General features: G+C 41.5%; 1 protein-coding gene across 8 annotated transcripts in view; it reads right to left on the bottom strand.

Annotated features, from left to right (window-relative positions):
* Nucleotides 1-19,931, bottom strand: part of WDFY3 (WD repeat and FYVE domain containing 3) — a 130,127-nt gene that overhangs the window by 87,526 nt on the left and 22,670 nt on the right. For all 8 annotated transcript variants that reach the window (XM_083756153.1, XM_083756155.1, XM_083756156.1 and 5 more), the window contains exons 2-10: nt 14,283-14,493; nt 9,030-9,153; nt 8,538-8,647; nt 6,852-7,013; nt 6,212-6,404; nt 2,997-3,183; nt 2,465-2,631; nt 1,370-1,837; nt 683-784 (exon numbers count right to left, since the gene is read on the bottom strand). In XM_083756153.1, coding sequence (XP_083612279.1) covers nt 683-784; nt 1,370-1,837; nt 2,465-2,631; nt 2,997-3,183; nt 6,212-6,404; nt 6,852-7,013; nt 8,538-8,647; nt 9,030-9,153; nt 14,283-14,462 — 1,693 coding nt within the window. In that variant the 5' untranslated portion in view covers nt 14,463-14,493. The remainder of the gene's footprint in view (nt 1-682; nt 785-1,369; nt 1,838-2,464; nt 2,632-2,996; nt 3,184-6,211; nt 6,405-6,851; nt 7,014-8,537; nt 8,648-9,029; nt 9,154-14,282; nt 14,494-19,931) is intronic.

Below are 19,931 nucleotides of genomic sequence, written 5' to 3'. Positions count from 1 at the left end.
GAATGGAAGCCAAACAGGGGAAGGGTGCCGGCGGCAGGAGGCTCCATTAGGAAAAGCACGCCTCGGGTTAAGGATGTTTCGGCTTAAGAATGGACATCCGGAATGAATTAAGTTTGTAGATGGAGGTACCACTGTATTTCAGGCGTGGAAGAAGATCATGTTCCGTGATAAGGTCATGTTTTGTCAGGGAACAGAAGCTGCTAGACTGCAGTAACATGCCAGTAAACATATTTGCCCTATTGTCAAGACCAGGCTAATACAAACCTACCCCACACTAAGAAGCAACCATTTATAAGAAGAGGCTATTGATTTAACTTTTGATAGATTGTGGTTATCAGAAGACGCAGGTGAAATTAATAATTTATCACTAAATATGTTTTATTCAAATAAATGCATCTTAAAACTACAAATTTAAATATCTGAAAGGCACCATTCTAGAATAATCTTATCCTCTGCTAAGGGAAATTCAAGCAAATCTGGCCAAGCAAATTAAACCAATTCAGTATTCTATTAATGTACCCTCCTCTCAAGAAGGTCAAAAGACCTGCTTGACACAGCATTTCCACATCTAAACAGATTACATAACTCTATATTGGTCTTTATGATTTAAGTGCATTTCAAGGGCAGCTATCAGCATTAAGAGACATAGGTTCATTCCTTGTAATAGCCATTTGCCAAATACCTGCATTTGTGTTCGATCCTTGAAGCAGTACTGTCAAGGTCTCCATAACCAGCAAAGCAAGCTGCTTTTGGTCTTCAAATGAACTGTTGTTTCTTGAGTCCCCTAGAAAACAATTTCGAAAAGCTACAATGAAAGAAAATGCAGTGTATATATGCCCATGCTATTACCAAACTTCTCATTAATTCAGAGTATCGCTCCTATATTATATGTGCTGGCTGGTGTACAACGATCACTTTAAAAAAATGCTTAATCATGGTACACTGAGCCTGCCTATACTTTGCATCCAGTGTGAAGTATTGGGATACAACTCAGAGGCAAGTCTATAGTGCATCGATATGTCACTTAGTGCATTTTAGTTTCAAAACTAAGTGAGAGTTTAAAAGGTTCTAGCAGGTTGTTTTACTCTTGTAAGCAATACCAATGTCTCGTGAGATTCTGCTGAAAACTAAATGCCTCTTTTGAGGAGAATCTGAAAGGTGGTTTTGGAGGAGGGCTGATGATTTGAGGAATAGGAGAAATCTGAACTTACATAGGTTTTATGGGCAATAGCATATCTTTTTGCAAAGTAATGCAAGACAGGTAAGCATTTCCAACAGTATAAAAAGAGGTGATAAAAAAAGAACAAGATAAAAGCAGGATTTGAAAGAAACCTTGGTCAGGGGTGGGGGAGGAAGAGAAGATAATTACCTTGATCATTCAGAACCTGTGTAGGCTCTTTCAGAAGAGCTGCATACTTATGTAAAAGGTTCACCATCACCTCCAGGAGTCCCACCTCCCTGAAGACGTCCTTAAAGATGTAGTCATGCCGTGTGAACTTAAGTAGTGTCTTCATTGCAATGATGCTACATGGGTAAGAGGTGCTGGATTTTAAGAGGATGCTGACGCTGATCAGTTCTTTGCAAGGTATGTAATTCAAGCTAAACACAACAAACTCAAGCATCTCAAAGTATTTGGCCTGTACTTCTGGAAGCTTGGAAATTTTCTCTGCAAACTGGGACAAGGTGTGCTGGGATTCCAAGATGAAATAGTTGGCATTGTCGGCAATGTAGATATTTAAGATGGCATCAAGGATAATTTGTGCAAGGTAGCTGGTTTTTGCCTTCAGGAAAGCATTCTGTAGGACAGAGAAGGCTTGGATATTCCTCACATTGTGACCTACAACAGGAAGAAGGGAAACTTTACAGATCTTTACACATAAAGATTATTCTTCAAGCATACAGTTCATCGCACGTTATTCTCTAATGCAAATAACTGCATATGAACAGAGCCTGCAGATGAAAATGGGGTAGTAGTGGAGGCTCCTCTTTTTTAAGAATAGCCACACTATTCCCAGAGGGGGGAGTGGACAGGAGGCAGCCCCCATGATAATTAGGATGTGTTGGAGGGCTCCAGTGGCAAAGAATGGTGGGAAAGAACATAATATATTACTCTTACATAGTATGGTATCCTATGTAGGCTAGGAATAGACAGATCCAATCAATACCATCATCACTGTATTTTATTTTACAGTGCTAAGCAATATAACATAGTAACTGAATATCACTTTATGGGTTGCCTCAAGAAGCAAAGGTGAGCTTGGGGTAAAGTAGAGGGTCAAGTTGCTCACACTATATTATGGACCGGAGGTCTGAGAAAGTTTCTGATCCTTCCTAATTCTACACTCTTAAGAATCTGAGATCACCATCAATTCCAGATCAAGCCACTGCAAGCAAATCCAGGACTCTTAAATGTCAGATTAATTTTTGCATGTAAGGGACATTTTTAAAAGAAGAGAAAGCTCACCTTTGCCTGCAGGTTGTGGGACGGCAAATCCAGGCAACAGAAAAGGTGCCCCCGTAGTAACACCAGTTGGCTTTAATTCATTGACACCATATGTTGTTAATGAGGTTATCAAATTCACCAAGTCCTTCAGAGCATCCTTAGATTCTGCTTCTTTTGCTTGTTCTAACCTGCCGGGATGAAATTCACACGCATCTCAAAACAAGGCCACTCATTGGTTCAAATCAAAATTTGGAAACAAAATTATTAAAAAATCACATCCAATTTCATGTGTTCAAGTTCTCCATAAAACTTGGTTCTTACTTAAAATATCAACCTACAATAGCCAACACTACACCACATCAAAAGGTTAATTACTAGACAAGCAAGACTCAAATAAAAACCCAAAAATAAAATGTAGTTTCAATTTGTGACATACTTTTCCTTGGTGGCATTCAATTTTTCAGCTCCAAAAATGATATGTGAACACAGATCTTGCTAGGATGAAAACTGCATCTGAAGCAATAAAATAAATTTGCAAACCTGGTTTGCATACCTGAGTAAGAGATCAAAGAGGAAGTTGTATCCTTGCCATATCCTAAAATCATCTAAGAGTGTTTGGGAGACATCACTGGAATCTTTGAGGAAGCAAGAAAGGCCAGCAAACATCTCAACTATTTCTAAGGGAGAAAGGTCATCCGATTGTTGCATGTTTTGAACACATGTTGACAGGCATTCTTTTTCTGTAAAGACAATAAAACCCTCAGCATTTTTCATATTATACGAAAGTTACCAAGCACAAGTGTTCTCATACAACATGATTATTGACTAGTTGGTATCAATCCATTTTCAAGAATAATCTTATGTACTGAACTAAGAGCTATTTCACACATTGCAAGAAAATAAAAAGAGATGGTTGGGACACCTATATTATACATGTCTAGGAAATGTACAAAATGGGAACTCTGACATCTGCACATGTTCTACACACATTTGCAAAGCCCACACTATCCCAGAGCAGATGTGCAAATTCCCCTTTTAACATGTTACACAGAACTACAAATCACATCCACTTCTTGCCATTTGTCAGGATGTGCAAAATAACTCACAAATAGGAACCTCAATCATATCTCTTAGGAAAGCAAATTTTCTTCACTATGCATCTTTGAGTGTCTGACTATATCTATATCTTGAAAAATGTGAAAACTGGCAAGGCAAGATAAAATGTTGTTATTATATTATATTATATTATATTATATTATATTATATTACCGTAGACTCCGGCGTATTAGGCGACTGGACATATTAGACGACCCCCCAAAATTGGCAGCTGCAATTTGGGGGGTTCATCTTATAAGCCCAGTCGCCTAATATGCTGGGAAGCTCCGTGCCGGAATAAAGCCGCCTGGCGTGGAGCTAAGCCTATGAGCCGCTGCTTCTTCTTCAGAAGCAGCATTGGGGGGGGGGGCTCAGCTCCACACCAGGAGAAAGCACCCCAAAGCAGAGCTGAGCCTGCCGTCCACTGCTGCTGCTTCAGAGCCACTGCCACAGCACAGGGGGAGTGGGCTCCACTCTGTGCCACCCATACCCAGCATATAAGATGACCCCCGACTTTTTAACCTCTTTTCCGGGGTTAAAAAGTCGTCTTATATGCCGGAATCTACAGTTTATATTATTATATTATATTATATTATATTATATTATATTATATTATATTATATGTAAAGGTAAAGGGACCCCTGACCATTAGGTCCAATCACGGACAACTCTGGGGTTGTGGCGCTCTTCTCGCTTTTTTTGGTCTTGTGGCCAACATGACTATGCTGCTTCTGGTAAACCAGAGCACCGCCGGAGTGGTACCTATTTATCTACTTGCACTTTGATGTGCTTCCAACATGCTAGGTTGGCAGGAGCAGGGACCGAGCAACACGATTTGAACCACTGACCTTCTGATCGGCAAGCCCTAGGCTCTGTGGCTTAGACCACAGCGCCACCTGCGTCCCATATTATATTGTATTATAATTATTACTATACACACACACACACTATCCTGTATACTCCCCCTTCATCTGAAGATCACAGGGCAGTATTGGAGCAGATACGGGGAACCTTTGTTACACTACACTCCCATCCTTCCTGGCCATTGGCTATGTTTGCTTGGGTGGATGGGAATTGTTGTTCAGCAACATCTGGGAGGCCAAAGCTTCACCAACCCAGGTTAGAGTATGGAAGATCCAGGTCTCCTGATCAAGCCATGAAACTCACTGCTCTTGGGCAAATCACCGTATCTCAATGCAGTCTGCATTTAAGAACTGCTGTCTATATAATTGTAGTTACAGGAAGGTAACCGTGTTGGTCTGCCGTAGTCGAAACAAAATAAAAAAAAAATAAAACAAAAAAATTCCTTCCAGTAGCACCTTAGAGACCAACTAAGTTATTAGTATTATAATTATAACTAAGAAATAATTATAAAAACATATTGAAAAAGAAAACGCCCTGAACACTCTACCTAACATTTGAACAGAGTTCCAAGCATAAGAACCAGTAGCCAACCGTTCTGGCTTAGAAAGTAACCATGCAATTTACCCTGCCCATGACATCTGGTACTATTACTCCCAGAGCAACAAAAGACGAGGCCAAATCAAAGCCAACCATGCCACATGCATATTGAATACAAGAACTCCACAAACAAAAAACATACAGAAATAGCGGGAATGTCCTAGCATAAGTGCAATTTGCACTTTAAAAGATAATGTCTTCTGACTGTGTTACTTATCAGAAGGAAATCTGCTGTGTGTGTGTAGCTCCTTATCGCTTGAAGAGTCTACATTTGGGAAAACAAAAAGCCTTGGATAATCTGAATGAGTTTATTTGCAACAAGTGTGCTCTTATTCAAAGCATGGATATAATTTGGGTGCCATATATCCATGTTACAGCAGAACTAAATTACAATTCCTGGACTTTATTTTAAGCATGAGTGGATGTATTTGAGCAGAACTCTGCATGGTATACTAACTACAAAACTATAACGGCATAAGGCAGTGGCATAATTCCCTTCAATCTGTTACAAATGTTCCACAGAAGAGACAGGAAGCACTAAAACAGAAGCAACTACCCATTGCTGTCTCTGCAAGAATCTAATGCTCTATTACACGTAGATAAGGAACAGAAACTACTCTTGGGAGCTTTCAACATCAGTGGAAGTGGCAAGCCCACAATCATTCATGTAAGAAACAACTGTGCATTCTGCTAGCCAATACAGAGGTACAAAAAATAGGTTCTTCTTCCTACAATCCCTTTTACGTCATCGTTACTACCAGTTTAAACCAAATTCAGTCTCCCCAGCATGTACACAATATGCAGTTGTTCTGTGTTCTGCTGGTTTACTGAAAGCACATCATCTATTTCTGTCACCTTGTTCAAGCAACAGAAATAGGAGGGTTTATGAAACATCTGGTGGGATGGCAATAAATGCCAGGCATCTCACAAAAGGGACAGCAGATTTGATGACCCTGATTCAGAGTTAGGCCCGTCCTATAATATTTCCAGTCATGTCCCCACTGTTTTCAGGATAGGCACCACCACCTCAGTTACGTCCACATGAGTTAACACACCAATATTCCTATTTCACAAATGGGAATTTAAAATTAGGGATTAAGACCAGGTGGTGGTCACCCAGACAGAGAGAGAGAATCCAGCGATGACAGAAATTATTACACGACTATATTGAGAGAAAAACAAAATCACAATACAACACCAAGATATACCAACCGTGAATGTATTTCACTACATTGACACTAAGGCCATGACGTGATATGGTCATTAGGACTTCGCCTGCACTTTTTCTCCAAGGCAGGTTATAGGGAGGGCACCATGAGGTTATTGCACTGAATAGAAGCTGAAGATCATCCTTTTGAGCAAGTTCTTCCGCCGGGGACACAAAACTGCAGAGTTTCACCAAGATCTGAAACAAAAGGCCATTATAGGAAGCTCATATAATTGCTACCGTAAGCATTCTGTTTATTGTAATTTTCATTTAAGCTGTGGAGAAAGTAGGCAGATTTAAGCAACTCCTTGGAATCAGTTCAGTGCAACTATATTAATTTTCCAAATGCCACCGTGCACTTATGGAAGTTTCTCTCATCAGTAACCAGCTTTATTTTTAAAAAATAAAAATAAAATTGAGGGAGGGGGTTGCAACAAAGAAAAACATGTAGACACACAAAAAAAGGTAGGTAACAGAGAAAAAGTAATATAGAATAGAAGGATAACACCTTGATTTGGCCTAGGAATTGTAGAGTGTATAAGCGTCAGTGTAAAAGAATTCAATGTAAGAACCTTTCTTCCCAATGCATCCTTTAGGAGTTGAAACAGAATTTGAAATGTAGTATTGTGGTTACAACTCATTTACCTGCACAAACACTTTCTGCAATAGCGTTCTACGTTCTGCTAGAGGCAGCTCATTCTGGGCTCCTCCAGCCACCTCAGGCACATGTGGAAGGTCAAAAAACAGATAGAGACATTTCACAAGCGTGGAAGGCACTGACATAGTCGTCATGCAGTCCACTGTTTTCTGAGGGCAGAAAAAGAGTGGAGACAAAATGTTAGCGTAGCATTCCTAGCACAGTGCAGTTTGTTCTGAATTCCACCTACTCTGTTAGAAATTATCCAGCTATACAGCTTCTAGAACCTTTATGTGGAAGTCATAGAATACCATTCTTGAAGCAAGTTACTCTAAAAATTTTCAGAAGAAAAAAGCATTCTCATTATGAGAAAAGGAAAGCTTTTAGCAACATCGATAAACTGTGCACACACAGAGGAACAAACTGAGCAGCCCCATCCCATTCCCCAAGTGGAAAAAGAGCTTCAACCCAGGAAAGAGTACCAATGGGAGAAGCTTAGTGCACTTCTAACTAGCTGGAGAATACACACAGAGCATCATTTTCCCCCTCAATGGAGCACTCTGGCACCTGTTTCATTCATCATATTTTAGGTTTTTTCTTCCCTTAGAGGAGAGTACGACAGAAGGCAATGGGAATGGGATGATCTAGACCGAAATAGAGGCCCACTTGAGGTATGCTATGCTCACCCTGCTTCTGCTGGTTGTAATTTGAGTAGGAGAAATCACACAGCAGAGCACTCTTGTCTTGAATGCTCACCCCATCTCATCTTGAGATGGGGTATACAAGAGATGGTATACAAAGTCCGTCAAAACCTAGTGCACAAAGTCTGCCCTATTATCTTAAAAATTGCACACAATGATAAGCGAGCTTCTCCCAGTTTGACGTTAAGATCTGCACACCTCCTGGGTATGTAACATTGAGGTAATATTTTGAGTCGTACTTGTCCTCTCCCACCATAGCCAGATTCTACACCTAGAAGCTTCCCTTTCTTCTTTGTACCTACAAGGTAAAATGCATGATCTGATCATATCTCATCTATGCTACTTTGCTGTCTTTTAGCCTACCATCTCAGGCTAAAATCATTAATGCCTTTGCCAAAATAATCCTCCCCCTCAAATAATAATAATCACTATGATCATGTATAGATTATATTCATTAATCACTGGCCATTTCCCACAATGTGTTCTGTTGCCTAGTCTGTTGAAGAACTCCCAACACCAGCACTAGCTTTCTCCGTCACATGCTACTCACTGAAGCTCAGTGAATATCATTCCACCTCTGCTGCCTACGCCAGCTTTCACCTTCCATGCATGAAGACACTCTAGCCCCAAGCTTTGGAGTTCTGACATGCTATATAGAGTATGCAGTTTCATGTGTGCAATATTTTCACATATATACATATTTCCTAAAATGAATGGTGTGGCCTAAAGCTATGTGCACATAAGAAACAACAGAGGATTCTAGATCAGACCATAACCTTTTAACCTCCAACCTACAGAGACGCCTAACAGGACTTTACAAGGTATTTCTTTTTCTTTTTATCACTGGATGTCTTCGCTCACAACTGCTAGAAAAATGGCAAACAATATACATCTCTTGTGTTTCAAAATCCTCATTTGCTAAATACAAATACCTCTAAGAGTATTTATAGGTGCACGCTACACAGTACCAGATTCTGTTCATGCATAACTAACCTGTCCAGATGAAGCTAACAAGTTAATTGTAGTAAGCAACATCCAACCTCTACTGGCTTCTTCACTCTGATTGATCTCCAGAAACTGGACTATGGCACGACTTGCAGCCTCTGGAGTTAATTAAAAACAACAACAGAAGATAAGCGAACACAATATTAAAACCAGTTTCTACTCATACAATATTAAAGCCAGTTTCTACTTATACTGTATATAGGCAAATTGTTCCTTCTCATGTTCCAGCTGCTTAAAAACTCCCATCCTGAATCCAGTTTTGCTATGAAGTGCATAATCAGCATGAAGACAATCAAGACTCACTTTCCTTTCATGTCTAATTACACGCTTGTCCCATTCATACTTTGATGAAGGCAGGTGAGAATCATTCACTATCTTCAGTGACAGCCAAGAGTCAATCATCTCTCGAAGAATGTTGTTATGTGAATATTCAACTTCTGATTGGACAAAGATAAACTAGGTGCTATGGAATGAATTTACCTGTAGACTTGTTAGAGGCTCTCCGCCGAATTTCAGTCACCATCAATCGTGACACTTGTGTTGTAAACTGAAGGAGATCTGAGAATTTTTCTATCATTGTACTAGGGGGTGCATTTCCAAATACCTGCAGATAAGAAAATACTATGAACACCACAGAATTTATGGCAGGATTCAACGAAAGTGATCTGTCAGTGGAAGCCCTGCAGAAGGACTTCTGCAAGTGCAACGTAGCTTCTAGCCACCTCTTGCACCTCTCCAAACTGGCTTAAGGGGTGTTGCGAGAATCCCTGCAACGGCAAGGGATTCTCTACCATTCCATCAATATGCTGGTAGAGCGATAATCTTAGTACAGTCTCCCCTAGAAAATCCAGTCCCCTCTTTAAATTGGAGCATTAGATGTTTAGAGTGCAAAGTCATCGAACGAACTTTGATTGTTGAATACCCTTCCCTCAGAGATGCAGTTGGGCTTCTCCCTCGTATACAATTCGACACTGGGTCTCAAGAAACACCTTCTTGCCACAGACCTTTAGGGGACGTCACATGCAGCTTAATACAATAAAACCATGTAACATTCAAATGACCAAAAGCCCACAGCATGACTGCTGCAACTGCATGTTGGATGGGTGAGGGAGGGGTCTGCAACTGCATGTTGGATGGGTGAGTCACAGGAAGAAAGAGAGCTGTTTGGCACTGGCTCTGACCCCTGGTCCATCTAGTAAGATAAAGGTAAAGGGACCCCTGACCATTAGGTCCAGTCGTGACCGACTCTGGGGTTGCGGTGCTCATCTCGCTTTATTGGCTGAGGGAGCCGGCGTACAGCTTCTGGGTCATGTGGCCAGCAGGACTAAGCCGCTTCTGGCGAGCCAGAGCAGCATACGGAAACCCCGTTTACCTTCCTGCCGGAACGATACCTATTTATCTACTTGCACTTTGACATGCTTTCGAACTGCTAGGTTGACAGGAGCAGGGACCGAGCAACGTGAGCTCACCCTGTTGCAGGGATTCGAACCGCTGACCTTCTGATCGGCAAGTCCTAGGCTCTGTGGTTTAACCCATAGGGCCACCCGCGTCCCCATCTAGCTCAGTACTGACTACTATGAGCTGGTCTACTATGAGTAGAGACTACTATGAGCTGGTCTCTAGGGTTGCTGGCAGGAGTCTTTTCCCAATCTAGCCCAAGCGTACTCAGTGCAGAAAGAGCTTTTAAGCCTTGCTGGGGGTGTATGTGTGTTTAAGGCAGGGGTAGGCAACCCGTGGGCTGGATGCGGCCCAATCGCCTTCTCAATCCGGCCCATGGGTGGTCCAGGAATCAGCCTGTTTTTACATAAGTCCTTTTATTTAAAATGCATCTCTGGGTTATTTGTGGGGCCTGCCTGGTGTTTTTACATGAGTAGAATGTGTGCTTTTATTTAAAATGCATCTCTGGGTTATTTGTGGGGCATAGGAATTCATTCATTCCCCCCCCCAAAAAAAATAATAGTCCAGCCCACCATATGGTCTAAGGGACGGGACTACTGCTCCACTTTCCCAGATTTCTAAGCATCTGAGAAAAGGTAATTTTGCTGGTGTTAATATCATGGTTAGAGACCATGCATTCACGGGTGCCATACAGCACATATGTAATGCCGCCACTGTAGAGTTCCTTGCCATATAAATCTGCTAAGTTCAAGGTATGCACTATTACTCTAGTGTATGAAGTTCAAAATGGCATACCTGAAGGACCACCCTGTCCCTTATACACTGGCCAGCATACAGTGGTACCTTGGGTTACAGACGCTTCAGGTTACAGACTCCGCTAACCCAGAAATAGTATCTCGGGTTAAGAACTTTGCTTCAGGATGAGAACAGAAATCGCGCGGCGGTGCTGCGGCGGGAGGCCCCATTAGCTAAAGTGGTGTTTCAGGTTAAGAATAGTTTCAGGTTAAGAACGGACCTCTGGAATGAATGAAGTTCTTAACTAGAGGTACCACTGTACTGAGATCATCTGGGGAAGGCCTCCTGACTATCTCCCCTATTGAAATCAGACAGACACCTACAATTCTGATATTTCATGACCTGCTTAAAAGTTTAGCTTGCTAAGCATTTATAGAGAACCAGGTTGATTCAGTGTACGTCATTTGTTCCATACTTTATGATTTTATCATTTTATTATTATCTTCTAACTTTATAATTAGTTTATTGTATACCACCACAATAATTTTTAATGAGTTGGCAGGTTATAAATACTCTTAAAATAACATGAATTATGTCTCATTTAGTTTGGTCCTATGCATATGTGGGGAGTGCAAAGACCTAGGGGGTATACTGAAGATTAAGGCTGCAATCCTATACCCACTTGCTTCTAAGTAAACACCATCAACTTCAATGGGACTCACTTCTGCCACTTATCCCACTCCCTTGTGTTCCTGCATCCTTGCTCCATTCAAGGATAATTCACTGTCCTGTCTTAATGCCTAATAAAATGTATTAGGCAGTAAAACCTGCAGCTGGACTTGGTTATACTTGGTGGTTGTGGAAAATACATTCCATATAGCTAGGAACAAAAAAAAACTTTACAGGAACCAACAAATACAAGTGTTCCTACACTTACACTAAGGCTGTTTATGGCTTTTGATCATGCACCACTCAGAGAAAACCAATATACTGAACAGCAAAATGTAATAAATACACCACAGTAATTTGGAAAATAACTTTGTTATAACAGAAGCAACCACCTAGATCTGTCTGAAACATGATCCAACAAAAATGGAAGTCTGGGCCTTGAAGCAGTCTTCCTCCTCACTCATTTGCAGCCTACAAGATGCTCCCGGGGAGGAAGGGCATGCTTATTTTCCATATTTCATCATATTGATCTTCTCTATCTTTAAATCAAAAGCACTTTGCTGCAGTTCTTACAGTAAGAGAGTAAGCACATGCCATATATTTGAAGCTAATCACTTAAGAAACTTTGAGGCTTTTGTTTTTTAATAAAAACAAAAAACCCGCAAGCCTATCATTTCGGCACCCTCGTACTATGCGCACAATTATGCCACTCTTCAGGAACATTAAAATGCATCATTAAGTATTCAGGATTGTGCAAGTAAAGCAGTGACAAGAAAACACAACACGTTATGAACCAAAGCATTGTTTACTGGCAGAGACCTTTTCAGTACAATGTCCACATTTTACACTTACACACACACACACAAATCCTTGCCGCTTTAGCTCATTGCTATTCAATCCAAAATCACCCCATACAGCACCCAACTGTATGAAAGGCTCTGTCAGAGAAAAATAATCTACAATAACATAAATGGAATGGTTTTAGAAGAGTTCAGAAGCACAACAATTTTACTAAAGATGCAACATGGATTGTTTGATGACAAGCCTCCTGAGACCTTTCCACACATTATGCAGTTTGACAAGGACCCAGTTCACATGTAACATGAAGGTAAACAATACCCATGTGTGAATGAGCAAGAAAAAAACCAGAACAGCTTTAGTCCTTCTCCATTCCTGCAACTGCCATGCTACCCGGAGCTACGCCATTGTTTGGCTCAGCATTACGTCCTAGCCAAAGTTCAGGATTTGTCTCCCCACAGTAAAACCACAAGTGGCAAGCCACAAACAGGTTTTTTTTTCATGAAGATTATGAATAAATTGACAATGAAACCAAAGTTAATATCAACAACATGCTGCTCAGTAAACCAGTCCTTTCCTGTACAACGTTCTGTGGATTAATCTTCAAACTCATATTTGGTGTCCTTAAAGATGTATAGAGGAAAACCCAAACAGTAATCCTTAATTTAAAATTTGCTCTCCTAAGAAGATGTATGCAGAAAGTTCATGGGCTGCATGAGCAAATATTTGGGGTTATGTCCCTAGTAGTTGCAAGCAGATACACTTTAATGATTACAGCAGCCAATTAGTATACATCGTCATTCATAAAATCTATGAATTATGAAGTTGGAAACTCGATTTAAAATTTATGATTTACATCAGTTTCTTTCCTTGTGGAGCTAAAATGCCCTTGATTTAAAAAGCAGAGCAAAACTCAATCCACCCTGTTACAACGGCCTTATAAATAAATCTACGGAAGTTACTAGCCTGAAACAAAAATTACTACTCTGCTAAGAGCTGGTGAAAAGAGAGGGGGAGGAGAGAGAGATCTACCCTGCTGTGGAAATGGCATCCCACTCAAGTTTCTATGGCACATGCAGAAAAGAAATGGAGCACTGTGACTCTCCTCTGCCATACAGCTCTCACTCAACTGCTTAAATACAAGACCTGATCTTATCACAATACATAAACGGCTTCATCTAAGCCTTGTATTTAAGCACTAACCTGGCAGCCCTAGGGACAAGGAACTGCATGCAGATAAGTGCATGAAATTCAATGCCAGCAACTGTGGGGCTGCTGCAGGAGGGACTCTTCAGTGGTTATTACAGGAAACCTTGAAACACATAAACCTGATAAGCAACATACACACACCCATAATCAATACATATTTTTGTAGAAAACTTTTTTTGGGGGGGGGGGAATTCAGAACTGTATTCAGGACTATTACAAAGGAGCTAAGACTTGTGACCAAGATTCGATACAAAATCCTCTTCTGGGGGAAAATTGGTCATAGTATTTAAGCTGACTTTCATATTTGAAGTGGAACAGAATGGCCCAGGTGGTGCAGACAATCTATGATTAGGATTTGTAAGCAAAATCTGGATGATCATGGATGCTGAAGCAGTTTGCTTCCAGGTTGGCAGTGGGTTGGACTAAATGACCTCTGAGGTACCTTCCACCTCTATTATTCGAAGGTTTGATTTAGGTTCAAAAAGGTCAACCCCAATTCAGAAACAGTGATGACTTAAGTTTCAGTCATTCTCAGCCCAGTATCTGTCCCATACGCCCACTTTCAAATTCTCTGTATTCATGGGAAAACTCAAATCTACTAAAAAATCATGACAGACATTGCTATAAGATCACTTCCACATATAATTTGTCCTGGATGTAACGAACTTGGAGGTGGCCACTGGAGAATTTTGATCCAAGCGTAAGGAAGATAAGTTGTTATGGCTGCAGAGGCAGGCAATGTACACACTGTGATATTTAGATGCTGATATAGATGCAGAGAAGGCAAAAACTGGCATTCCATTACTTAACTTTTAATCGACTCCCTCCTGCCCCTCTCCCTACCCCATGCTCTCCATGTTCCATTAAAAAAAAAAATCACCTTGTTTAGAACCAATAAGCAGATCTGAATTCAGATGGGCTTACCCTATTAAAAACGGGGAGCATCATGTAAAGCTTCTCTTCCTGTTCTTTCTGGGTCATGTGCCGAGGTGGATGACACAATTCCGTGAAGAGTCGACGCAGATGCATCAATCCAAGAGCATTATCCTGAGGGCTACATTCCTCCTGCCGGGGTCGACCCATTATCCTTTTCACCATATTCATCTTTGCTGGTTTCTGAAAGACCCCTTTTATTCTGTTCAGGGGGAAAACAGAATAACAGAATTTGAAAAAAAAATGCAAACAAAAAAAACAACAGCAACACACTTAGTTATAATTTATGTGTGATCAAAAATAAAGAGGGGAAGGAGAGGAAGAATCTGGATCGTTATTATATACTGAAGTCAGCTACATATACATCAGGGGCGTCCAACTTCCAAGAGTCTGCGATCTACTCACAGTATTAAAAAACCGGCAGTGACTTACCCATTTGTCAGAGTTGTTGAGCTTTTTTTATTATTTATTTTTTGGGCCATTTTGCTGGGGGTTCAAAGATCGACCAGGGACACCCTGCAATCGACCAGTAGATTGCAATCGACCTGTTGGACCGCCCTGATATACATTATGACTTCCTCCTACATATGGCACTGGCTATGCATAACTGGCCAAAAATTACAAAGCATAATGCTGATGTATGGCTTCCAATTAAGAGAAACAGCAATATAAAAAATGCACATGCAATAATTAGGTAAACACCTCCACTTTTTAAGGCTTTTTAAACCATTAACCTCAAAATGTCTTTGGGCAATGTGGATCCACCAATATTAATCCCATTGTGGAGCCTGCAAATATGTATGAGGATGCCCTTGGCAGCAATGCTGCCTTTGCATGAACTTCCCAAAATAAATTTACAATCCAAGTTTCTTTCAACGTTCTAAAAGCAAGTGATTTTTAAACACCACAAAGTCCTCCAAAGGAGATTTTAAGTCAAAACCTGAAACTCTTCCTCCATATGCCACTATCCCTCAAAGAGAGGAAAAACAAAATCCCAAGACCAAAAAGAACAAGAAAAAATGAGACAAATCTTATCTCACTTATGAATAAGTATTCCTTTCACAGCCATTGTGGGAGCTGCATATGTGGCAATAAAGCAAGACCATATCCTTGTAAACCTGGAAAGCAACCTGAAAGTAAGCTGATCACAGCCCCAAACCAGAGTCATATTTGGGGCCTGACTAGAAGAAATATGGTGATATGCAACGTTTATATTGCACATGGTTGCACCTTTTTAAAACAACAACAACCCAGCAACAATAGTAGCCTGTGTGAGTAGGCCCAATCCAGGGGATGGGGTTTAATCCTTTTCCCTTCTGCCATTTCCTCCAATGGAAAACTCTCATCCCAAAGCTACTTTTTGCCTAGAGATAAAAGATACATGAGTGCCTATATATTGCTCCTCCTGAGAGGTATAGCAACTTGGTCCCAAATCAGTAGCCCACACATCTCTTATCCCTTCAAAATTGGCTAGAGTCGTTTTTCATGTATACATGCAACCCCCAATTTGGGGGATGGGGGTTTGCTTTCTGGGTCATGGGGTGCAATGGCGGAGTGCGCATAAGCCCATTACACCCCCCTTTCCCACCCACTTCCAGGTCACCGCAAGGCACATGTGCACGGCCACACATCAACTGGATGCATGTAAAGCAATCATTGCCTGTATGTCCAAAAAACACAGAACTAGAAATGCCTATCCTATTTCTGGAAGGGGGATGAGACTACAAAACTTTAGTCCTGAACGAGTTAAGCGCTCTGTATACACTAAACTGAGTGTTCCAGATTCAAGACACTGAGTTTGAGCTCACATAACTGTAGGTCTATCAAGCACATATCCCTACCTAACCCATTTATCTTGGTTGGCTGAAAGAAGGCTTACTTAATGTGCACGAACACACACAGATTACAGTTACTAGACAGAGGCCACCAATTAAAGACTGAGTAGCCCAGTTTATGTATACTGTTTCTATTTACAGCAACCTAGTCATTTGAAACTGTCTTCAAGTACTAGCTTATTGCAATCATCACAAGCCAAGCTGAAAAAAACTATCCATTCTACCTTGGGAATCCCAGTGGGGTGGTGGTGGAAGGGACAAAATATTTGCTAGGACCTAATTCCTAGTTTGGAGTTAACAAGGGATAAGATACGTTGTGGGGCATATGCCGTGTATATCTTGGGTAAACCCAAAAAGTCCCGTCACAAAATTCTTCACCAATGAGTTCTATTCTGCACCACTGCTTATTTTGGTTGCCAATTTATTGTGCCTCCAGTATTCGCGTGAAAGGGCACCAAGCTATGTGGAACACTGAAACTCTCACAAGAACTGGAAAAGCTATTAAGCCCTGCTCTGGCATCTGGGACTACAAGGCATTTAGCCACATGCTTTCAAGCCTAAGTGGAAGATAAACGGTTGTTTACTTTAGAATGAAAGCCAAGATTCTTATGATGTTGAATTCTACAAAAGGAACACATATTCTGAGCTTTCACACATTTGTGATACGCACACAGATCCCAAGTTACAGTTTGTTACGAAAGTGTCGCTCAATTCCACATACATAAAAGGAAACATGGAGGATATGCAATTTTCAACACCTCACTGTTCCGTGATTGGATGTTACAACTGGACATCAATAAGAAACTGTCCAATAGAGCAAAGGGCATCCACAGAGTTCAGATAACTGAAGCCAGAAGCTCAGGCACTTCATTTTTTGCTTATTTCAATCTGAATCTGTGTAATGGTATATGAGTGTCCTTCTTTTTGACATCCCTGTCAAAAAATATGGAGCTCACTGCATATCGAGATTTGAACTTGTCCCAGATAGAAACACGCTTCCCTAGAAAACCTGTATGCAAATCTCTCACAATATATACCCAGGCAAACAAAATTTGTCACTGGAAAGGTTTAACACATATGGCAAGCAGTTACCGTATTTTTCCTTCTATAACACGCAGATTTTTTCTTCTAAAAAGGAAGGGGAAATGTCTGTGCGTGTTATAGAGCGAATGTGTGGTCCCTGGAGCCGAAAAATCATGCAAAAATCAAATCGCGGCGCTGCACGCTGCACGGAGAAGCGAAACCTGAAAAGAGGAAGCAGCTGCTTTCCTGCATTCTGCCTCAGGGTCTTAATGCCCACCCTCCTCTGTTTCGTTGCTGTGTTTGCTGAAACGGAACAAAGAGCAGGGAAAGCCCCTCCCCTCCAGGCAAGCTCCGGTGCTGCTGCGGGAGAGGGAGAGAGAGGGGGGAAGGGAGAGAGAGGGGGGAGGGGGAGGGAGAGAGAGAGGGGGGAGGGAGAGAGAGAGGGGGAGGGAGGGAGGGAGGGGGAGAGAGAGAGAGAGAGAGAGCGAGAGAGAGAGAGAGATGGCTGGCTTGGGTGGGGGGAAACTTTTGCCTTTCTTTCCTCCCTCCCGTTAAATCCCTCTCCTGCATTCTTAGCCAGCTGCTTCTCTGCACACCCCTCTAATGCCCCTTCTTTGTTTTTCCTTCGCTCCCCACTTAAAATGTGGTTACAAAGCATGGATCCTCAGGATCTTTGCATTGGGTCACCCCAAATTCACCATCAGATCACATAGCATGTCCATGGCTACAGCCTGCACCAAAAAAATCACGCACCCACTGTTGCCTGGGGCTGCAATGGTGCAAAAATGTGGTTAAAAAGCATGGATCCACAGGGATTCTCAGGATCCTTGCATTGGGTCACCCCAAATTCACCATCAGATCACATAGCATGTCCATGGCTACAGCCTGCACCAAAAAAATCACGCACCCACTGTTGCCTGGGGCTGCAATGGTGCAAAAATGTGGTTAAAAAGCATGGATCCACAGGAATTCTCAGGATTTTGGCATTGGGTCACCCCAAATTCACCATCAGATCACATAGCATGTCCATGGCTACAGCCTGCCCCCCCAAAATCACGCACCCACTGTTGCCTGGGGTTGCAATGGTGCAAAAATGTGGTTAAAAAGCATGGATCCACAGGAATTCTCAGGATTTTGGCATTGGGTCACCCCAAATTCACCATCAGATCACATAGCATGTCCATGGCTACAGCCTGCCCCCCCCCCAAATCACATACCCACTGTTGCCTGGGGCTGCAATGGTGCAAAAACGTGGTTACAAACCATGGATCCACATGGATCCTCAGGATCTTTGCATTGGGTCAGCCCAAATTCACCATCAGAGCACATAGCATGTCCATGGCTACAGCCTGCCCCCCCCCCCAAAATCACGCACCCACTGTTGCCTGGGGCTGCAATGGTGCAAAAATGTGGTTAAAAAGCATGGATCCACAGGAATTCTCAGGATTTTGGCATTGGGTCACCCCAAATTCACCATCAGATCACATAGCATGTCCATGGCTACAGCCTGCCCCCCCCCCAAATCACATACCCACTGTTGCCTGGGGCTGCAATGGTGCAAAAACGTGGTTACAAACCATGGATCCACATGGATCCTCAGGGTCTTTGCATTGGGTCAGCCCAAATTCACCATCAGAGCACATAGCATGTCCATGGCTACAGCCTGCCCCCCAAAAATCACGCACCCACTGTTGCCTGGGGCTGCAATGGTGCAAAAACGTGGTTACAAACCATGGGTGCACAGGGATTCTCAGGATTTTTGCATTGGGTCACCCCAAATTCACCATCAGATCACATGTCTGTGGCCACAGCATGAAGCACAAAAATGATACATCCACTGTTTCATTCAGAATGTTTTTTCCCTTGTTTTCCTCCTCTAAAAACGATGTGCGTGTTATGGTCAGGTGCGTGTTATAGAGCGAAAAATACGGTAGTTCAGATAAAGTACCTCCAGGCTATATTAAATAATGCAGATACATGGGCAGGAATGTAGGAGATTAATATACATTCATCATGAATCATTACGATATATGATAATTTAGGGGTAAATAATACTGCTGCTTTCAAAACATTTGTTAAAAACAAAAACGGCTAGGAAACGACTAAACAGCACACACTGTATTTAGTTTAACAATAGCTATTATAGGACTACAGAATTGGTTTGTTACTTCCAAAGGGTGTTATTTAAGCAAGCAAGCAGATAATTATCCAAACATTCATCAGGAGACTTTCCCCAGCTTTTTAGCCGGCATACAGAAATAACTCAGCCATTTCAAAACACATTAGTAATAAGATAACATGAAACAGACATATATTTCTTGGATTTTTATAACAGTAACAGTAGAAGCAAATATTTATTCTCACTGCTGTCCCAAGTACTTCAGAAGTGTCCCTTTAACACAAATTCAGACCCCATACTATGTAGAATGAGAACAGGATCCACCTTGCGCCTCACTTAACTATAAAAGATGGCCTTCAATTAAGCTTATTGAAATTTTCAGTGTTCTCCTCTTTAGACCAAATATGGAAACTGGAATCTCAAAAGATTTAACAGTTTAACTGCATTTGGCAGATGTTGAATTTGAAAAACAGATGTCTAGAAACTAATTGTTCCAAAATGTTGTTGTAGGGACGGCTTAAAGAATGAATATATATATATACAATACCCAAGAATCCATAATTCACAGGTAGTACACAGCACGAAAACACAAACCATCAAAACTGTTTCGATAAAAGTGGCAAATGCTTCAAGTAAACAGATGTGCATGCCCGAAGTATTTCT

The sequence above is a fragment of the Podarcis gaigeae genome (assembly GCF_964106915.1).
Source record: "Podarcis gaigeae genome assembly, chromosome: 9".
Lineage (NCBI taxonomy): Eukaryota > Metazoa > Chordata > Lepidosauria > Squamata > Lacertidae > Podarcis > Podarcis gaigeae.
This window is presented reverse-complemented; position numbering and strand designations above follow the sequence as displayed.